The 20,085-nt window shown below is 49.7% G+C and overlaps 2 protein-coding genes across 5 annotated transcripts in view; one reads left to right on the top strand and one right to left on the bottom strand.

Annotated features, from left to right (window-relative positions):
• Positions 1-18,847, bottom strand: part of SLC25A22 (solute carrier family 25 member 22) — a 31,553-nt gene extending 12,706 nt beyond the window's left edge. For 3 of the 4 annotated variants that reach the window (XM_086613477.1, XM_086613476.1, XM_086613475.1), the window contains exons 1-4: positions 18,828-18,847; positions 14,557-14,682; positions 8,111-8,166; positions 2,310-2,400 (exon numbers count right to left, since the gene is read on the bottom strand). In XM_086613477.1, the coding sequence (XP_086469603.1) occupies positions 2,310-2,400; positions 8,111-8,166; positions 14,557-14,682; positions 18,828-18,847 (293 nt within the window). The remainder of the gene's footprint in view (positions 1-2,309; positions 2,401-8,110; positions 8,167-14,556; positions 14,683-18,827) is intronic. The other variant, XM_086613478.1, reaches the window with a different exon arrangement.
• Positions 1-20,085, top strand: part of RPLP2 (ribosomal protein lateral stalk subunit P2) — a 161,243-nt gene that overhangs the window by 83,413 nt on the left and 57,745 nt on the right. The gene's annotated exons all lie outside the window — the stretch shown is intronic.

A 20,085-nucleotide genomic window follows, 5' to 3' on the forward strand; every position in this document is an offset into this window, starting at 1 on the left:
ACCCCTCTGGCAGGTCACATACTCCATCCCCAGGCCTGGGATTTCCCTAGCATGGAGGAAAAGGATCCCACGATAAGCAGCTGCCCTGCAGTTTCTGAGGGCTCTTATTCTCATCGATAATGTCACGGCCTTTTCCATCACCCCTTGCTCCCCATGCACCAAGCAAGTTCACAGCACGCATCAGACCTTCCAGGTAGATCCCAGGTTCATAGCCCAAACCAGCCACAGCCAACTCACAAGGCATTTTCATCTTGGAGAAACATTTCTAGTTAGAAACATTTCTAGTTAGAAACATTTCTAGTTAGAAACATTTCTAGTTAGAAACATTTCTAGTTAGAAACATTTTAAACCATCTATCACAGCAGTATCAAGGCTCTGCCCCACTGTCCAGCGCATGCTGGCTATCCTCATGAGTGGAGCTGACCAGATTTCATTCATCCAAGCCCCTCACGGTGGAAGAATGACATGAGTGCCACCAACTCCACATGCTATCTAGCTCTTGTCACCTAACTGTGGCACAACCTTTCTTTTCTCTAAAGGAGTTAAAAATGTTTTGTGTCGAGATATAAAGGCTCTCCTCTATCCGAGTCGTACCAAGCTCCTGCTCCAGGTCACTGTAGTGCCAGTCCCATCAGTGCATATGTTTTAGGAGAACAGGGTGCCTTACCCTTGGTAAAACTCTCTAGCTGCTTTATTCTGAATCAAGCACAGCACATCATCCACATTACATGAGGATAAGCCAAGAACTCAGAAGTCAAGCTGGAACAGCTCTGGATGAAGACCTCGGCTGCATCCCACTTCCCCAAACACCTGCTCAAAGCCTGTCTCAGTATTGAGAGGCAGACACACACATCTGTCCCACGAAGAAGTCTTGACCCCTCATGGTGCAGGACATCTACAGACAGGCATGTCATGTTTTAACAGCTGAAACGTCACAGCAGTGATTGCTCTCACAGAACACCGAATAGGTTGCAATGCTGGTGTGATTTCTTCCATGGGTCACTCTCTCAGTGGTGGTACAAGGCATGGCAGCTTGGCACCCTTTCATCCTCCCTGTGCAACCTACTAAGGCCTCACTTTGTAGGTGATGGCAAAGCTAGCTGTGCTCCTGTCTACTGCAGTACGCCAGGGCCTGCCGAGTTGTGTGCTGCATGGCTCAGACCCACCGCTTGGCAGAAGCAAGGAGCAACGAGGACATCATTACCTCCCACTGTCTGAGCAGAGCACAGAAGAGACACTATCTGAAGAGAGAGAAAATCACAAACAGCTGTGAGCCAATGAGTCACACAGACATATGTTAGCTGCTACTTCAGAAGACTCCAGAACAAAAAAAATTAGGTATATGAAAAAACTAGATCCTCAACCTGTGTCAGTCCACAATCTCCAGTGAAGCTACGAGGCACTGGTCTGCAGCAGCCGAGACTGACATGGTACATTATGGGAAGCTGTTATGCCGAGTAATTGCGGCAGAGCTTTGCGTCTTCAGTGAGGCTCCACCCCATCACTGCTGATGGGAAGAGTCAGGATCCTACCCCCAGCAGGCAGGTTTCTAACTATTGTAACTGAGGCCTGGAGACAGTGCCCTTCACTGGCTGTCTCTGGAGAAAGGTCTCGCTCTGAAGGGAGACACAAGTGTTCTCCAAATTGCAAGAGAAATATCTCAGTGAAAACAGCATTAACTATTCAGGGCCCAGCCCCTCCCAGCTAGCACCTCTCACTCACGTTAATTCACACGAACCACTTGCAAGCTAAACAGATCATTTTACTCCTTCAGCATTTATGTGCAGGTCAGCTGCTGGGCAATGCTGCAAATACCTTTTGTTAATTCAGGTTCACCACCTCTCTAAAACTATTTTCAAGCTACAAAAGGACAAGAGGAATGCTAAGTTTAGGGTCTACAGAACTTGACTTGCCATCTGTTCAAGCCAAAAGAGCACAACAGTATCCAATAGGATGCTGAGGACAAGGGTCCTCCCAGCAGCTGTTTGAGCAGTGATCAGTGCCATTGGGTTCCTCTCAAATATTTTGCCTACAAATTCTGGATCTGCTAACCGTGGCTTAGATCTGGCACTATTTTTAGAAGCTTGAATAAAAAGCAGTCATCCAAGTGGAGTGCTTTTCACTTCCCATTTTAGACATTACATCCTTAGCCTGAACGTAATCGCCAGCTGAGCTGCTCAAGGTCAACTCATATTTCAGTCATCACATCACCCCGTTCCACCTTTGCCCTGACATCTCACCAGACTTGTCCCAAGAGCTGGTATCTTTGAAGCTGAGCTGAACACGAAAGAACTGCACCCTCTACTCACCCGTCTTTGGAGAGGTGATGCCGGAAGAAGTCATTGGCTGCCAGTTTGATAGCCTTTTCTGGTGTCACTAGAGTCAGGTTCACTGCAGCCCCTGGGCAAGGAAAAGGGAAAAAAGCCATTGGAGAAGGAGAATAAAGGAATCATTAACCGGATCTTTCAGGAAAGTGTTGTAACTCCTTCTCAAAACCAACAACTGGTGAAGGAGAGCTCCCAATGCACCAAAAAGGTTTAGAAACATGAAACACCATCGGAAATTAATAGGATTTCTGCCTCCCAACACCTTGTGTTTTTGAAAACATCCCCTGATGTGTTTCTACTCTAGTTGCAATATGTTTTTTGTAATTTCTTAGTAGCTTCACTACTACCTCCCACCATGCCTACATGCATCCTCTTCTCTCATCCAAGGATGCATTCCTATGAATCCAGAAGGATGCAGATTAGACCTTCAAAAAAGGAGTACAAGTTGAATTAATAACCAGTCCCAACTCCTTTGCAAATATTTTGTGATGCTGAGAAGCAAAAGCCCCCCGGCTCCACCTTCTTGCTAGTGTCCCTGCCCCACCACCACCAAAAGCAGAACAGCTTGCTTACCGTGCAGCCCAGAAAAGGCAGAACCATTGGAAGACCTGGAGGCTGGTTGAAGTCAACTGGCTCATCTGTACAGAAGTCAGCCAGCTCCAGATCAACCCCTTGTCTGTCACCACTGGGTGTCACTCTCAGAACAGCCACCGTTGAGTGGCTTTTTGTCCACCACAAGCTGCATGATGCAGAACTTCCCCTCCGAGCACCACCGCAAGGCTTGTTGGGGAACCTGGCATGTGAACAAGCCTTGGCTTCCCCCCCAGTCACTGGAGTGCCCTTTTGTCAGGAGCAACAAACAGCAAATCCCTGTGTTGAGCATGAAAGGTCTGCATGGCCTGGTGGGACACCAGCATTAGAGCAACACAGCAGCTGGGAGGCAGCTTGAAAGCTGCCCTGGGGGAAACGGGGTGAGGGGAAGGCCAACCCCTTCTGAGCACCATTAGATTAATGCTCCAGAACATTCTCCTCCCTTTAATTCTTATGGCTCAGGAAGTCCTCCAGCGGATGACCGCACGCTCTCCCTGCCTGCACTGAAGCATACTGAACTCCAAGCCTTCCAGAGGAGCTTCACTTGAGACGTGCTAATGGCCTATGAGCATCTTTGGAAGGACAAACACGAATACTAGCATATACTTTTTGCATTTATGCTTGCTGTAGAGATTTAAACAACTTGTCCCAAAGCTCTGTTTTCCAAAGAGAAGCAGAGAGAGAAGCCTGCGCTCCTACTAGGCTCTGAAGACCTGGAAGAGCTCCTTTTCAGGAGGTTTGAACACAAGTTGACAGGTGCTCAACAAACCTAAAGAAAGGCAACTCAATCCTCTGCTCCTCAGGATGGACTCCCCTCCCTCCAAAAATTATTAAAGAACTCCTAAACTAGACATGGAAAGACATAGGTTTAGGAGTACTTTCCTCAGATTAAGAAGCAAAGTCACAACTGGGACTTCTGGGACCAGTACAGCTGGGACCAGGACACAGGAATCCTCGGCACCACATCCTCTGCTCAGAGGACATATCTCCATCATGCAGGAAACCACAGCAAGAAAACAGAAAGCCTTTGCTGGGCAACCCAACACATTTTCCCTTCTTCCAACTGCCATGTTCAGATTTTGCAGAAAATACAGAGCAACACTGCCTCACAGCAAGCTAAGCCAATGCATTCGTTCCACACTGGGCATGACATCCAAAAAATGCCACCATCTTCTACAGGAGCCAAATTAACCATCCAGGGAGCAGGGCAGCCCTCTCACACTCTGGGTTTTCACAAACTTTTAGGTGTACCAGTGATTGTGCTGCTGCAGTTTGATGTGCTTCCTACACATCATGCCCCCCTGCCATGGCTCTTGCATGCGATGAGAAGCCACACAGAGACGACTCTCATGCTCTACCTTTTAATGTCAATCATATCAGGATCTACAAAGCAAATCCACACAGCCTGATTTTTAAGTGGAAGTGGCTACCTGTGAAGTGCTTCCTCGAATTCCAAGTTGAAGACAACTTCAATCCCACACCTAATGGCTAGAAAGTAAAACACCTGTACATTACTGACATGGAGCATGAATAACCATTTCTTTGGAAAAACAGAGAAAGAAAAAAGAATAGACCCACTACTCTAACACCAGTACAAAGGGTTCACTGAAAGAAGGAAGACAAACTTCAAACCATCAAGCAAGAAAGGCAAGCAAGAAGTATGCTTCCATGTGCTGACCTCCTCCAGGAACTAAGAGGCTTTCACAGCAATTTCTCCTTCAATTGCAAATAAAGTAGAGGGTAAAAACACACAACATGCAGAGAAAAGTTAATGAACCTGGGTTTTTTCCTCCATCTTTGATATTTTCAGTAAAGCTGCTTAGCAGAGAATGGATAATCCCTGTCCTCAATAATCCATAACAGCTCCAATTCACTGGAGGAGGGTAAATTAGATACTTCAGCTGCTGGCTGTACTTTCCATGGCATTTTCTACCTTTTTACAAAATCTCATGGCTCTTCAATTCTAGCTATGTCAATTACTCTGTTTCCCTAATTAAAGCTAACCTTGGCCTACAGGCAACGCTACATGTACCAGAAGCAATGACAGACAGACAGAATGCAAAAAGAAATTGCAATCATTAAAAAACAGAAAAGTATTTTGAAAAGAAATATGGAAGCACTACAAAAATGAAAATCAAGTAGAGGCAAAACCAGTTGTTTGCCAACTGAACTTCTAAGTGCTGTCTTCTCACTAAGCCTTGGGTTTTGTTATTAAAACACATTTCTCACAGAAACCCTTGTATACCCCCAGCAACCTACATAACAGAGGGATTAAATCATTCCCAGTGCAGCACTAGCGTGTGGGAGGTGCTATTGGTAGAGGCCAGGGAAGGTGGCCACGCTCCTGTGGCTGAGCTGCAGCTACCCTCCAAACGTCATCGACAGCAAAGGGCATTTCCCCAGCCTGAGCTGGGGCTTTGGCTCCCATCAGCTAGGCTGAACTCCTGGTCTGCAAAAGAGTGGGACTTCCCAGGATGTGTGCTGGGATCCACAGGTGGCTTCCGGACGGACTGTAGCAGGGAATGGAGAGAGCACCTCTCTGATGTCCCCTTCCACTGGCATCCACACGGTCCAGAAGCCCACATGCACCATGGATTCATTTGCTTGGCATCATGTCTGAAGGTGGCACACCATCATCCCTTGAGCACAGGCAGGGCTAGATGGCATCACCCAGCTTTGAGGCACTGCTGCTACCTGGATGTTACGGGAAAAATATGAGGAAAAAAACCTCTTTTTCTTCCTCCCCCAAACAAATCCAAGAATCTCTGTAATTCAAGGGAAGAACTTGTGAGAAATGTTGGGATTACCTTATACATCACACAATTCACTACAGGCTACTCATACAGCACCAGGACAGTCGGTCCACATGCACCTCTTAAGAGACGATTTGCAGAAAAGCATCCTACAAGCTCAAGCCTCTCCTGTCTGCACTGAGAAGGAGACATGAAGTCACTCAGTGGGAAAGGCTGCATCCAAGCAGACCCTTTCTGTCCTCTGACAGAGGCCAAGTGTCCTGCAGGGACGACCGACGTGCTTGTGACTCCTCCATGGGGCACAACAGCTGCCACTTTAGCACATTAAGATATAATCCTCCTGATTTCAGCTTAAAGGCTGAAAATAAGAGCTTGTGAGTCATACAGCAACTTCTGCTGCGGAACTGGGACAGATAGACAGGCAGGAACCAATCCCACCATCTGATTTCCACCTTCCCCTGTCTGCAAGGCTGAATTGTCTCTTTACCTTGTTCCCAGAAAAGTACTCACATTCTTCACAGATCTTGTGATGTATTTTACCTGCTCGTCCTCAACCTGAGAGGGAGGGAAGGGCTGCTAATGTCAGCTCATGGAACTGAGGCACAGAGACCAGGATTGCTGTATGTGGAGGACTCACTTTTGCACCCCAGCCATGCTAAAATATCCATGAATTTCTGGAAGGAGCTGGAGCTATTCACAAAAGCCCTCTCCAAATCCAGTTCCTCATTTAATAGTCAGAGGTGACAAGTAAATTCAAGCCACTATCAGCTCCCTGAACAGAGTGGGTACAAAGTTAGTGAGACATGCTCTGAGCTGACCAGACTCATTATGGTTGGGAACAGCAAGAGCTATGCGAAACCCTCTGCACCCTTTGAGACTTCTGCCTGGGAACAAAAAGTGGCCTGGGGAGGCATATCGCCTCTACCACTCCACACCTTACAGCACTGAGCTGTCTCTCCCAAAACCTCTGACAGGTCCTACAGTCTCCCCTGTAAATTTCCAGGAACAGCTGCTTCTTTCTGCTCCCCACTCAGCAGCCTGCCACTGCGTATTTACAGCCAAAGTTAACACAGGCTCCATTCCTGGTTAGGAACACAGAAGCAGGCAGTTTCTGGGAAAAATCGAAGGGGAACACGTCACTGCTATCACTGAAGCTAGAGCTGGCCAGGGTTCCTCAGGGTTATTTGTCTTGTTGCCTGCTCCCAGGAAAGCTGGCAAGAAGCAGCCAATCCATCCTCAGCATCTAGCCCACTCCCCCAAAACGCCCACCAGCAAGTTGGGCAACAGACGCTGCCTCAACAGCCAGTGCCTGTTCCCAGGACGGATGGCCATGGCGTCTGTGTCTCCTTAGGAGCTACGGAAGAAGTGGCAAGAGACGCTACTGCTGCCAACAGCAAGGCACCAGCATCTCTGGGCTCCCGCTTGAAAAAACAAAGGGCAAGGACCCACTTAATCAAAGCAGTACTTTAATCAGACTTTATCAGTGAATGAGTGCCACAAAGAATGCTATCTGAACACCTCAGCGATAAAAGCTGCATAATCAGGCAATTGAATACCAGTATATAAAATGAATCAGAGTTTGGTGTCGGCTAAGTCAATTGTGCTGAAAGCCAAGAAGGTATTCCACATTTTCCTCTGCTACAAGTAAAGGCAGAATTTGGCCTGATGTTCCTCTCTCCTCAAAAATCTTTAAAAACTGTCAAGGATTTTGTGTTGAAACTAGAAAAGCTATAACATCAACTGAGGAACACACTGCTGCAGCAGACAGCCTAAGCTAAGGAGCCAGAAGATTTCTAGCAGGGTAGCACACAACGACCAAACAGCTGAAGCTCCACCATGAGCCAACGTCTGATATTCCTACCATCCCAAGGGAGTTTTTTCTGGAGCCAGGTTATTTTTCCTTTTTTTTTTTTTTTTTTTAATTGCAGCTTGTCTTAATGCTTGAACAAAGCACTCAGGCATACTTGAGAAACAGCTAGTTTTGGAGACAAGCTACCAACTAGATGGGGCAGCAGGCCTGACCACGTTGGTGGTGGGCTTTGATGCAAATTCAATCATTAACCACAAAGTAAGACACTTCAAGAGGTTTGCTAGTGCCCCTCTGACAAAAGTTACCATGTCCAAGTTGGGAAACACACACATACAGTCCTGAAACAAAGTCCAGCAGCTTCACTTAAACTGCTAGTAAAGATGAACCTCGGTAAGCGTAAGGTTTAACACCAAAACAGCTGCAGGGAAGACTCAAGCCCTAAATGATGGAGTACTGAGCAGACACCTGGTGTGGAGGAGCTCATTTTCAGAAACAGCTGCACCTTTCAGCATCTTAAGATATTGCTAGGTTGTTGCTTTACAAGCCAGAGAATGCGGGCTTTTCCTCCCCTGTACGCACCAGTGCTTCCCACACAAAAGCTGTGCCATGCCTGATTCAGCTTTACTTACCTCTGTACATGCCAAAGTAGCCTTCTGACCGAATTGTTTTAACGAGGCAGTCAGACCTGCAAACAAAACACAGAGAGATAAACCCCAGGAGCTCAAAGGTGGGTGAGAGCAGAGAAAAACCAAACAAATCTCTTGGAGCGGGCTTCATTTACGACCTGTCAGCACAACCCTGAGCCGAGAAGGGAACCGTGTCAGCCGCTGAACGCGCCATTGTTCAGGTCTGAGTCCAGCTTCAGCCCCCAATTCACAGGGGCTTTGAAACCCCCGGCTCGCCCTGCACGCGCTGTCTGCTTTCCAGAAACACAATAGGGAGAAGTGTCACTGCAAGGGCTGTTTATCCAGGGTCCCCTGTGGCAAACGTGCATGGGATGCTCTAACAAGCAGATCCCCATGCACATGTTTTTAAATCCAGCTCTGGAAAGGAAATAAGGGGAGGCCAAAATCCCCAGTGCTGACTTGCCTGACTTACTCCGAGAAATTCCACACAAGGCACACAAACACTAGGTGACCTGAACCTCAGTTATCTGTGACCTCCCATGCAGATGAAAGCACTTAACTACTAACACATCAGGTCCCACAGCAGGCAGCGAGCACTCAGGCTCCTGCCCTGGGGAGAGCGCAGCAGGGTGCCACAGAGGTCCGCTCCAAGGGGGAAAACCGTTACCGCCTTCATTTCAACTACATTTACTGCAAATTCAACCACATTTACTGAGCGCTGGAACGGCTCAAAGCCTTTCAAAGGCACAGACTCACACCTAACAAATCCAGAGGCACAGTTCAGGAAGGCAGTGCAGATCCCCTGGCAGAGTTTCCCTCTCTGGATGACGGTTGCATGAAGCCCGGGTGGCTGCTGAAGGTTGCTTTGGGGTCTTTGGGAAAGGACAGGTACTTGCTGTGGCCATAAGGGATGGGAGAGGTGCACATGCATGCATACATAATTAAGGAACAAAAGCCTCTTAAGTAGTCTAACTAAGGGAAGGGGAGCTGATGAAAATAAGAATGCATTTCTAAGAGATTTGGCAACACAAGGAGTAATCTCCACTCTGTAATAGTGCTGAGGTGGGAGAGAAGGAAATACAGAGTTCCCTCGAGAGCTTTAAGGCCCTACTTGGGTCAGGACCGTTCTAGGGCACTCCACATTATTTGTGAAGAGCCCATCCGTCGTTGCTGCCAGTCGCAGCAATGAGTTTCCCCTCTCCACTGGGACTCCCCACATCCCTTGAGACACCGTCTTTCACATACCCCACCCCAGCTCCTGTGGCTTGCACACACCCATCTTGTTCTTGGGAGCAGTCCCTCCAACACATTTGCAAGCCCCAGAAATCTCAGGGCACCTTTCTCCTATCCCACCCCCACATCAAGCTCTTCCACTGCAATGCTGGAGGCAAGGCATTTTCCTGGAGCCAACGGTGCTGCTTTGAACAAGCCACAGCAGAGAGGGGAGCAGGGAGAGCCGCTCCCCACCACGCTCACGCAGCCCTGCTGCCTCGCCATAAGGCTTGCACATCACTCTGAGCCCCTCGAGCTGCAGCAGAGCAAGATGGAGCCAAGGCCATGCCAACTCCTTTCTCTCCCTGGAAAAAGGGAGCCAACAGCCAAGAAAAGTTATATATTATATACCTGGGGCCGCAGAGCCCAAAAGCCCAGCTCTCTTCAGCCCTCAAGGCTGCTCCAAAGTGTCTTTGGCTCCTTTAAGGGAAAAGCTCCCCTGATGTCAAGGGTCTCTCAAGCTAAGCAGACGCAAAGCACACTGCCTTAAAGCAAGAAAGCCAAAATTTTAAATGAACTTGCTGCCTTCCTTGTCCCGTGCAGACACTTTTCAGATCTGATATCAATGGGCATACGGTATTTCCCAACAAGCAAGCAAGGCCCCCCATCTGGGGAGCTCAGATGAGCCCTCCCAAATCCCTGGCTAATGTAAGGGTGTCTCTGAAAACATGGTCCATGCATGGTAACAGCATCTTCTAAGTGCTTGCTTAGGTAAGACACAGGATGGCCTGACATTATCTAGAGGATGTGTTATCCCCATTACTTCCTTGTCCCTCCTGGGCCCTCGGCCCCCAAAAGACCCTTTCACTTATGCCCATCAGCCCAAGTTCACTTTGCCTACAGCTGCTGCTAATGCCAGAGAACACCTCCAGCATTACTCACCCACATTCAGGCTTTGTCGCAGACTTAAGAGTAGCCAGCTCAAACATACAGGGTAAATCCTGTGTATTCCTTAACAGCACCTCATCCCGCAACAACTCCTGGCTGCAGAGCAGATCTGCACTTGATTGCTGCAGGTTAAAAGCCTCTCTCCTACTGAGTCCCACTCCAGAGATGAGGCATCCTGGCATTCACTCCCAAGGGGAGCCTACAAATCTTCCATCCTGCCTGAATTCCTGTTGCAGTCACCCATCAGGTCAAGGGGAGAAGCGATCCTCAGGGAAGAGAAGCAATCTGCAGCAGCGGCAGGAGCGGGATTCAACAAGAAGGAGAGGCAAGGTAAGACAGGAGGCCACGTCCTGCCAGCACACCTGGGCACACAAACTACACAGGGAACAGAGCGCTCTGTAACTGTCCAGGGAAGCACCAGTCTGCCATGGCACGCCAGAGCCTTCAACCTAAGCTCATTCATGATTACATGTCATCAGCTAGAGCAACGAGGCCCGGAGACTAGAACCATCAACATACAGAGCATTTCCTTCCCATTCCCACTCTGCATCAAATTCTCCTGGGCAGGAAAGAGGAAGATATTGGCGTGGAGGAGCAGGTAACGCTATTTCTAAACAGAGTGGCAGGAAAACAGGACACGCATCATCAGTCTCAGTCATAGAATCATAGAATCATAGAATCGTTAGGGCTGGAAGGGACCTTCAAAGGCCATCTAGTCCAACCCCCCTGCAAGGAACAGGGATATCTCCAACTAGATCAGGTTGCTCAGGGCCTCATCCAACCGGGCCTTGAACGTCTCCAGGGATGGAGCATCCACCACCTCTCTGGGCAACCTGTTCCAGTGTTCTACAACTCTCATGGTAAAAAATTTTTTCCTAATATCCAACCTGAATCTACCTCCCTCTATTTTAAAACCATTACCCCTTGTCCTATCACAACTGGCCCTCCTGAACAGCCTCTCCCCATCTTTCTTGTAGGCCCCCTTGAGGTACTGGAAGACCGCTATAAGGTCACCCCGGAGCCTCCTCTTCTCCAGGCTGAACAGCCCCAACTCTCTCAGCCTGTCCTCATAGGAAAGGTGCTCTAGCCCTCTTATCATCTTCGTGGCCCTCCTCTGGACCCTCTCCAACTGGTCCATGTCCTTCTTATGTTGGGGACTCCAGAACTGGACGCAATACTCCAAGTGAGGTCTCACGAGGGCAGAGTAGAGGGGGAGAATCACCTCCCTCGACCTGCTGGCCACGCTCCTCTTGATGCAGCCCAGGACGCGGTTGGCCTTCTGGGCCGCAAGAGCACATTGCCGGCTCATATTGAGCTTCTCGTCCACCAGTACTCCCAAGTCCTTCTCCTCAGGGCTGCTCTCAATCCATTCTCCGCCCAGTCTGTATTTGTGCCTGGGATTGCCACGACCCAGATGTAGGACCTTGCACTTGGCCTGGTTAAACTTCATGAGGTTGGTACGGGCCCACCTCTCCAGCCTGTCGAGGTCCCTCTGGATGGCATCCCTCCCTTCCAGCATATTGACGGCACCACACAGCTTGGTGTCATCGGCGAACTTGCTGAGGGTGCACTCCATGCCACTGTCCACGTCACCGACAAAGATGTTGAAGAGGGCCGGGCCCAACACGGACCCCTGAGGGACGCCACTCGTGACCGGTCTCCACTTGGACATCGAGCCGTTGACCACTACTCTCTGAGTGCGGCCATTGAGCCAATTCCTTATCCACCGAGTGGTCCATCCATCAAACCCATGCCTCTCTAGTTTAGAGAGAAGAATGTCATGCGGGACAGTGTCAAAAGCTTTGCACAAGTCCAGGTAGATGACATCCGTTGGTCGACCCTTGTCCACCGATGCTGTCACCCCATCATAAAAGGCCACCAAGTTGGTCAGGCACGATCTGCCTTTGGTGAAGCCATGTTGGCTGTCACCCACCACCTCCTCGCTCTCCATGTGCCTTAGCATGGTTCCCAGGAGAATCTGCTCCATGACCTTGCCAGGCACAGAGGTGAGGCTGACCGGCCTGTAGTTGCCCGGGTCCTCCTTGTTCCCCTTTTTAAAAATGGGGGTTATGTTCCCTCTCTTCCAGTCATCGGGGACCTCGCCAGACCGCCACGACTTCTCAAATACAATGGCCAGTGGCTTGGCAACTTCATCCGCCAGTTCCTTCAGGACCTGCGGATGGATCTCATCAGGTCCCATGGACTTGTGCACCTTCAAGTTCCTCAGATGTTCCTGAACCTGCTCTTCAAGTACAGTGGGCAGTGGTTCATCCTCACAGTCCCTGCTAGTTCTTTCCACAGCTTGGGTGGTAAGACAAGAGGTTTTATCAGTGAAGACTGAGGCAAAAAATTCACTGAGTACCTCAGCCTTCTCTATGTCCCGGGTAGCCAGAGCACCAGTTCCTTTGTGCAGTCCCAGTTCCTTCTCCCCACTCAACACCACCAGTACTTGTGGAAAACTAAGGCCTGACTAGGATAAAACATCTTGTGCTGAGTGTGTTGCACATTCCCACGGCAGATACACAGCCCTAAGCATCCCACACAAATCCAGGTGAATTCGGTGGGCTGGATATATTCATGCCTTCTTTTCCTACAGCCTGCAGCACTTGAATTTTTTGGACATAGGACTGCTGAGGTAACCACAGTATGTGTCAGCCTTCAAAAGGTCTGCATGCAGTGCTCTAGCCTGGGAATGGGTGACTGCTTCCTCTTTTAATTTAAAAGTTACACAGCAAAGGACGGGATAGTAACCTGCAATACAAACGTCATTGTGATAGTTTGATGTGTGGGGGGGGTGTTCTGGTGGCAGGGGAGGGGATTTGCTCCCTGTGCCACCAGATCTGAGTCCCATCCCCCCGGGGGAGGTTGAGCCAAGGCGGCGCCTCTGCGAATTGCCCTATTTAAGTTGGGACAAAGGGGCGGGAAAGGGCTTTTTGCTCAGGAGCGAGGAGAGAGCAGGAGGGCGCGGCCCTCGCTCCCGGCTCCCGGCCGAGCGGCCGCTCGGGCCCGGGCCGGCGCCATGTGCTCAAGATGGCGCCGGGGAGCCGCATGGGGGACTCGGTAAGCGCCCCGCTCCCGGGGTGACCGCCGGGCCGAGCTTCCCCAGAGAGGATTAATATCTAAGAGAAGACAACCACAACGACCGGGTCAGCAAAGATGGAGCAGGAGGAGGTGTGCTGGAGCTGAGGCTTCCCTTGCAAATCGGTGTGAGATGGCAGGCGGCCCCCCTGCAGCCAGGGTGTACTCGGCGGAGCAGCGACCCACTCGTGGCCTGTGGAGAAACCCACGTCGGGAAGGAGATGCCTGAGCCCAGGAGAGGTCGTGGAGCAGGGGATGCGCGACCAGGTACTGTTGATAATGGGGCATGGAATGCACGACGAGGTCGTGGAGGCATCTGGAGACCGTGGGACGACCCACGCCGACGCGAGTGGCAGCAGCTCCCTAAGAGGCCGAGACTGGTAAAGCCCGAACTGGTGCGATCCATGGGGAGGATTGCAATCCTGCGGGCAGGACTTACTTTGGAAAAGTTTGGGGACTTTTTCTTTGTGAGTAGGGGATCCACCGAAGCAAGGGAAAAATGGTGTAAAGACTCCTCCTCCTTTAAGAAAGGAGCGGCAGTGAACAACATGGATGAACTGACCTGTACTCCCCCATTCCCTGTCTCCCTGCGCCGCTGGGGGGAAGACAGAGCCAGGAACGAAAGGAAAATAGGGGGTGGGGAGGTGTTGTTTTAAGATCGGGCCTTGTTTTCTCTTTCTCCTCTCAAATAACCGGTTTCGTTCCCTTTTGTCTTTTGTTTAGTAACTGTTAATAAATTGTTTTTGTTTTTATGAAGAAAGCCTGAGTCATGTTTTGCCCGAGACCATGGTTGGTGGGTGCTCCCTTTTCGGTTCTTGTCTCGACCCTCAGTCCAAAAACCACGACAGTCATGGAAACAGACGAGAGGCAGAAATTCCCTAATGCACTTGGTTTTGGCCCAGCAGAGAAGTGAAAGGGGCTTCTTGTGTTTTGGTCCTGAGCCTGACAGCAGCAAACATGCTGCTCCCAAGCAAGCGGTGCAAACAGATGTGCCCTCTGCAGAGATCTTGCCTGCTGGGCTCAGCAGCCTGAATAGCTGCTTTATTTGCCTTCTCTGCTGTAGCACAACTTGGTTCAAGACTGTCCCCTGGCTTTTCTGGGCACAGCCCGGTTTTTCTAGAAATGCTGAACATGCCTGAAAAAGGCAACGAAGTGGAAGGGCTCCCCCCCAAAAAAGCCCGGGAGATGCTGCCCGTGTGGATGGTACTTACATGCTGGTGTACATCCGCTGGCCATTCTGCTGGTTCTGCAGGCGAGTTTTTGCCAGGTCAATGGGAAATACACAGGTGACCCCGATCAGTCCAGCTATCCCTCCATTGATCAGCTTGGCAGGTAAACTGTAAGGGGACAAGATATGGAGAAACAAATGCCTTAGCACTGGGATAATGTCAGGGGAGGGAAAGAGGAAGAAAACGGAGCTCTTTTGCACGACCAGAGTTAACCCATGGCTGTGTGACAAGGCTGTCCCTCCCCAGCACAAAGGGAGCTCTGCCCCAAGGCAAAGCTTGGCCCTTGCTGTATGTATAGGGAGGAGGGGAAAGGAGCACATAGCATCAGGACAAACCACAGATGTATGGAGTGGAGCCAAACAGCTAAGCCACACATCACCAAGAGCAAGGAAAAAACCTGTTCTCCAGGACCCAAGGGCTTCTATTGTCCCTAGAGGAGAAAAGACAGAGTGCTGGACCGTCTACCACATGGACAGACTTCAGTTAGCTCCTGATGGCATCCGAGCCAGCAGGTTTACTGGCAAACACTTTTCAGCACCGCAATCAGATACGCATCTAATGAGAGGTTCATGACACGTCAGCTGCTACCATCATGTGGGAACGAGCCCAGCAGAAGCACCCAGCTGGCAGCTGAGTAGCAGACGGCTGCAGCTCCAGGAAACTGTTTCCAGACTCACCGCCCGGGGCGAGGGGAACACACACAAACCAATAGCCCGGCGAAACCACCAGACTGGCAGCCTGCACGGCCGCAGATGCAGAGATGTGAGCTCACACCTCTTGGGGAAATCAAAACCTGGCTGGCTGCACGTGCTTCCAAAACCCCGGACTTTTTCTGCTCCCACAGGGAACTCTTGCAAGTGGTGCTGAGTGAAAGCCAGATCAGCTAAATATGGGTTCCCAGCAAATTCAATTATAAAAAACGTCCAGCACTTATATGCTTGATAAACCACTACACACAGAGACAAAGGAAGCCTGTTTGAGTCAGCTCCCTCCAACAAAGCACAGGATATGGCTCCCTGAACACAGGATGTGTCAGATATTAAACTTATGGCTGACAGACGTCCTAGATTGCAGCTAGGTGAGCCAGCAAGGCCGAATTCTCCCACTGAGAGAACTGGCAAGCTGCCTTTCCTCAAGACGACACGATGTCCTGGCTGGGGTCACAGACTGCATTACCCACTGGAAGCAGCAGCAGGAGGCTGGCCATGGCGTGGTGAGGGGAAGCTCTGCAAACACGGTACCCTCCAGCAGCACTGCAGCGTGCTCTGCATCGAGGGGCAATTGCCAAGAGGATCAATAATCAACCGTGGTGAAAGAGCTGCCCCTCAGCTCCAGGCTTGAGAGAAAGGCAGGATATGGAGACCCAGGGTTTCGACTTGAGGTCTCCCTGTGGGAAGCAGACAAAAGAGAGGTGGAATTTTCCACTTTTATTTAAAAGTCTTTGCCCACAAGTGCTAAGCATGACCTTGACACTCCAGGAAACTCCTTCCAGCCTCCGCTCTCCTGCAGCCAGAGCTCCTTCCTCCTTGACACGCACACGCAGCCTCAAGGCTGGCACAGCTGGAAGAAAAGGTGCCAAGGACGGGCAGACAGACTTGAGCTCAGCCCACATCCCCAAACAAGGCAGTGCTGACCGAGATTAAATCAAGCACAGCATGTTAGGAAGGCAGGCCCAAATCAGCGCATGAGCTCAGTGCAGGGCCAGACTGCAAGATCTCACCAGTTCGAGACTGTTGCCTCGGGGATCTTTGCACCACAGCTTGAGAAGAGAAAAGATTTGCCTGCAAACTCCTACGCTCAACTTGTTCTCAGGACATGGGAAAATTTCAAACAGAAAGCTTCACATCATGGCGTTCTCCTTATTTAACCCATAGTCACACTGAAAGAAGACCAGATAAAAGCAAGTCAAGATGGAGGCACCACAGGGAAAGAGGGTATGTCAAGACAGGATCACATCAGCCTCCTCAAATTCTGCTCTGAAGTCACTGCTGGCAGGTCACAGACTGCAAGGCACAGCCAGTGCCCCTTTCCAGACTCAGCACTGTCATCATTTTTCTAAGTGTCCCTGAAACAGCCAAGGCAGGCAGACACTTGCCTCTCCCAACCTGTTCCAACAGTGAAATCATCATGGGGTTTTATCAGGTGGGAGCGAGACACATACACATGGCAAACATCTTGCCTGCTGGCACCGTGAGTGCAAAAGACTCCTCAGTTTTAGCACAGACCCCAGCAACAAAGGGGAATAGTCTGATATGCCTGGGCAAGTAAAAAATTTGGGCAACGTGGGCTGCAGAGAGCCTCCCATGCTGTTTGTGGGTGAGAAACCCTTGCTCAATACCCCCATCACACCTGAATCAAACCACCCAGGTTCTCCCATGTGCACTGTGGAGGGAGACTAGTACAGACGGACCATGCGGCAGTATCTGGAGAGACGCTGAAATCAAGTTCCACATGCACTGCTGCGGAAATGCAATGCCCCTGATCTCACCTTGCAGCAAACTGTGTGGATTTTAGTCTTTTGGTATCAATCTTGTTTTGCTAAGGGATGACAGATGCAAGCTGCAAGGGAAGAAAGGTTCGGTAGATCCTCCAAGCGTAAGCATCAGCTTGGCTGCCTGTGACTGCTGCAGACTTCTGGTTGCATAGATGGGAGAGGTGACCTAAGCAGGAGAGGTGAGGGATTTGGGGCACACCTGAAACAGAGGGCACTGCACCTGAATCAAAAGCTTTTTCCCTTGTGACTAAGTCATCCCACTTTTCACCTCAGTGCTCTCTGCTCTCTCATGAGATGACAATCCACTATGTCTGGTCTCTGTCCCGTTTAGCTTCTGCACAGCTACTGCCTCTAACTACCCAGGCACGCAGGGCTTAATGAAACAGAGACAACACAGGCTAGCACACAAATAGAGCCATTTGCTCAGTTTAACTTGAGAAGGGACAGAGAGGCATCCCAGTTCTCCCAGGGCTCCTCCTCAGCCCTTTTAACCAGTCCCTGTAACTAGCAAGCTCCTGTTCACATTGCCAAGAGCACATCGGAGGGGCACACGGAGATCTTGGAGGATGTGTCTCCCCTTCCTTCAAAGTCCCAAGCTTCAAATAGCCATGGACATCTGGTCCTTTTGCTCTACTGAGGCTACCAGGCACGTACACCCATTAGGCTCCATGGAGGTGAATCTCAGCACGCCCTTCATGGGTGTAAGAGAAGAGAGCCACGTGCTTTCCAAATTAGGTAACTGATGATGGGCAAATCTAGGCACATAAACACTCCACAGTGCTGTCTTGTTATCAGCGCAGCTCAGGACTGTTTTCATTTGCAGAAGGCAGGCACACAGGAAGATAGCCTAATCATGGCAAATGCTAAGAAGGGGCAGCCCTCCTGCCTGAAGCATTTGGGCATTGCCAAGTCCTGGCCCTCTGTTACCAGGTTTCATTCACCCACTGACTCCTCCTGTCCTGAGCTGGTAACCTGGAAAAGTAGGTGTTGGAATAGGACCACAAAAAAAACCCCACAGGAATCTCACAGCATGTAGGAGTCATTTATCAAGCACAACTTCACAAGCAGCAGAAAGTTGAACCCACACGCAGGACTGTGCAGATCCATCTGACACAGCTCTTAGGAAGCTAACGGTACATTTCCAGAAAATGCATCCCAGTTTGTTTCCAGGGAGGAGTCAAATCCAGCCTCTGCATACGTCAGGCTAACTACATATGTCAGGCATACTAACGCTCTTAAGTTCCTCCTGTGCACTTAAGTGTCACTAATTATTGTCGGTACTTGGTGTTCCTGCAGTGTTCATGTTCAAGCATTGACTGGCTTTAGAAGAAGGGCAAGGCTGCATCTACGTGGACTTTGTAATTACAAGCACTACATCCTCAGCTGGTCAAGCAGCTGGCTTTGCTCCCTTGATGTCAGCAAGCTGAAGTCAGCAGGTCAAGCTGACCTTTGAAAGATGAAGCAAAAAGGAACATATTCGTGCAGCGTAAAAAGCAGAGGGTAGGAAAAAAAAAGGCAGTCAGAAAAAAGAACTGAAGAAAGCAGAGATGTGACAACACGGCAAAGACACAAAATAACAGAAGGTTGAGAAAAAGCAGGTAAGAAAGGAGCAAAGAAGGAATCAGAACTGTTTAAGGCAAGAAGAGATGATGAGGTTATTTCCTCCAACCTCCTGCACCATTAAAGAGATTAAGTTTGAAAGACTTTAAAAGAAAAATCTTAAGCACAAACAACTCAATTTTTTTTTAAAAAAAGTTACCTGATCTGTTTATCAGCCATTTAATTCAAACTTGATCTTGTTAAGAAATCAATCTGTTCCTTCAAATCGTTCCTTAATTTCTTTTTCAGTCACTTCTTTTTCACTTCAGTTTCTTCCTGGGAAAGGAGAGAAAGACACCAAGGAGACAAAGATGAGACACTTACATCCTTCCTGAAGCTCAGGTCCTACTGGGCAGGCTGCAGGATAAGGCCAGCCAAGGAACAAGTGACTTAAGGGGAGGAGACTTAGAGCTCCAGAAGAAGTCTTATAAAAGCATGTGTATATAAATACACAAGCTCAGATGGAGGGAAAAGCTGCTGGAGCCGTTGGGCTCATGAGAAATGGCAGCAGCCAGGCGGTGCACAAGCTCTGCCCAACATCCAGGACAGCAGAACCTGTCACAGCTCTCCAATCCCGTGCAGGTTCACCCAGCCACCTCACGACAATCACATGCCATCGCAAGACCTGTTCAGCACTCTCCTCCAACACATATGAGCTGTTTCTAAAGGACAGTCTCCAAAACCTGCTCCTCCAGTGGTTACAATCCTTCCTCTGTTTCCCAGCTCAGACAGACAGCCCACATTCAGACTTGAGCCACCTTTGTCTTTGAAATAGTGCCTCTGCCTCCCCAAGCTATTGATGTGACTTGGCCCTTTGGATCACTCCTTTCAGCTCAGTGCCCACTGGCATAGCACTGAAGCTCCAAGTCTGCTGGAAATGGTTCTTTCTCTAAGACTCTTTAATTGCTACCGTTTAATGACAGCTGGTAGAAGTCGCCGCACAAAGAAATCTGGACACCAGAGAAGTTTCCAAAGTGGCCACAACCTTCAGCTTTCTGGAGGTGTCCTTGTCTCCTCCTCATCTCCAGCCTGGGAATCAGGTGCCCCATGCTTTCAGCAGCTCTCAGCCACTCTCCTCTCTCTCCCCTTCCAGCTGTCACCTGAGTGATGAGCCAGAAGCAGAGGAGATATCTTTGCCTTTTGCCTCTGGAATGAAATTTGCCCCTTAATTGTTGATTTCCTAAGCCAGAATCTCACATCCAACAAGGTGGCTTTCAGTCTGACACTTCCGCTCTGGAGATACAACCTGAGGGCCAGAGGCGTTCCTAAGAATAAAATGTCCCTGAAAGTGTAAAGAGCTGGTGATGGTGCAAACAGGTACAAGAAGGAGAGGGTGTGAGGTTACACACAGTTCAGCACCAACCTGTTCCCCTCCCTGTTAAGTCAAGTGCCAAGGACAGGGCAGCACAGTCCCATGC

This window comes from Tauraco erythrolophus, chromosome 6 (assembly GCF_009769465.1).
Source record: "Tauraco erythrolophus isolate bTauEry1 chromosome 6, bTauEry1.pri, whole genome shotgun sequence".
NCBI lineage: Eukaryota > Metazoa > Chordata > Aves > Musophagiformes > Musophagidae > Tauraco > Tauraco erythrolophus.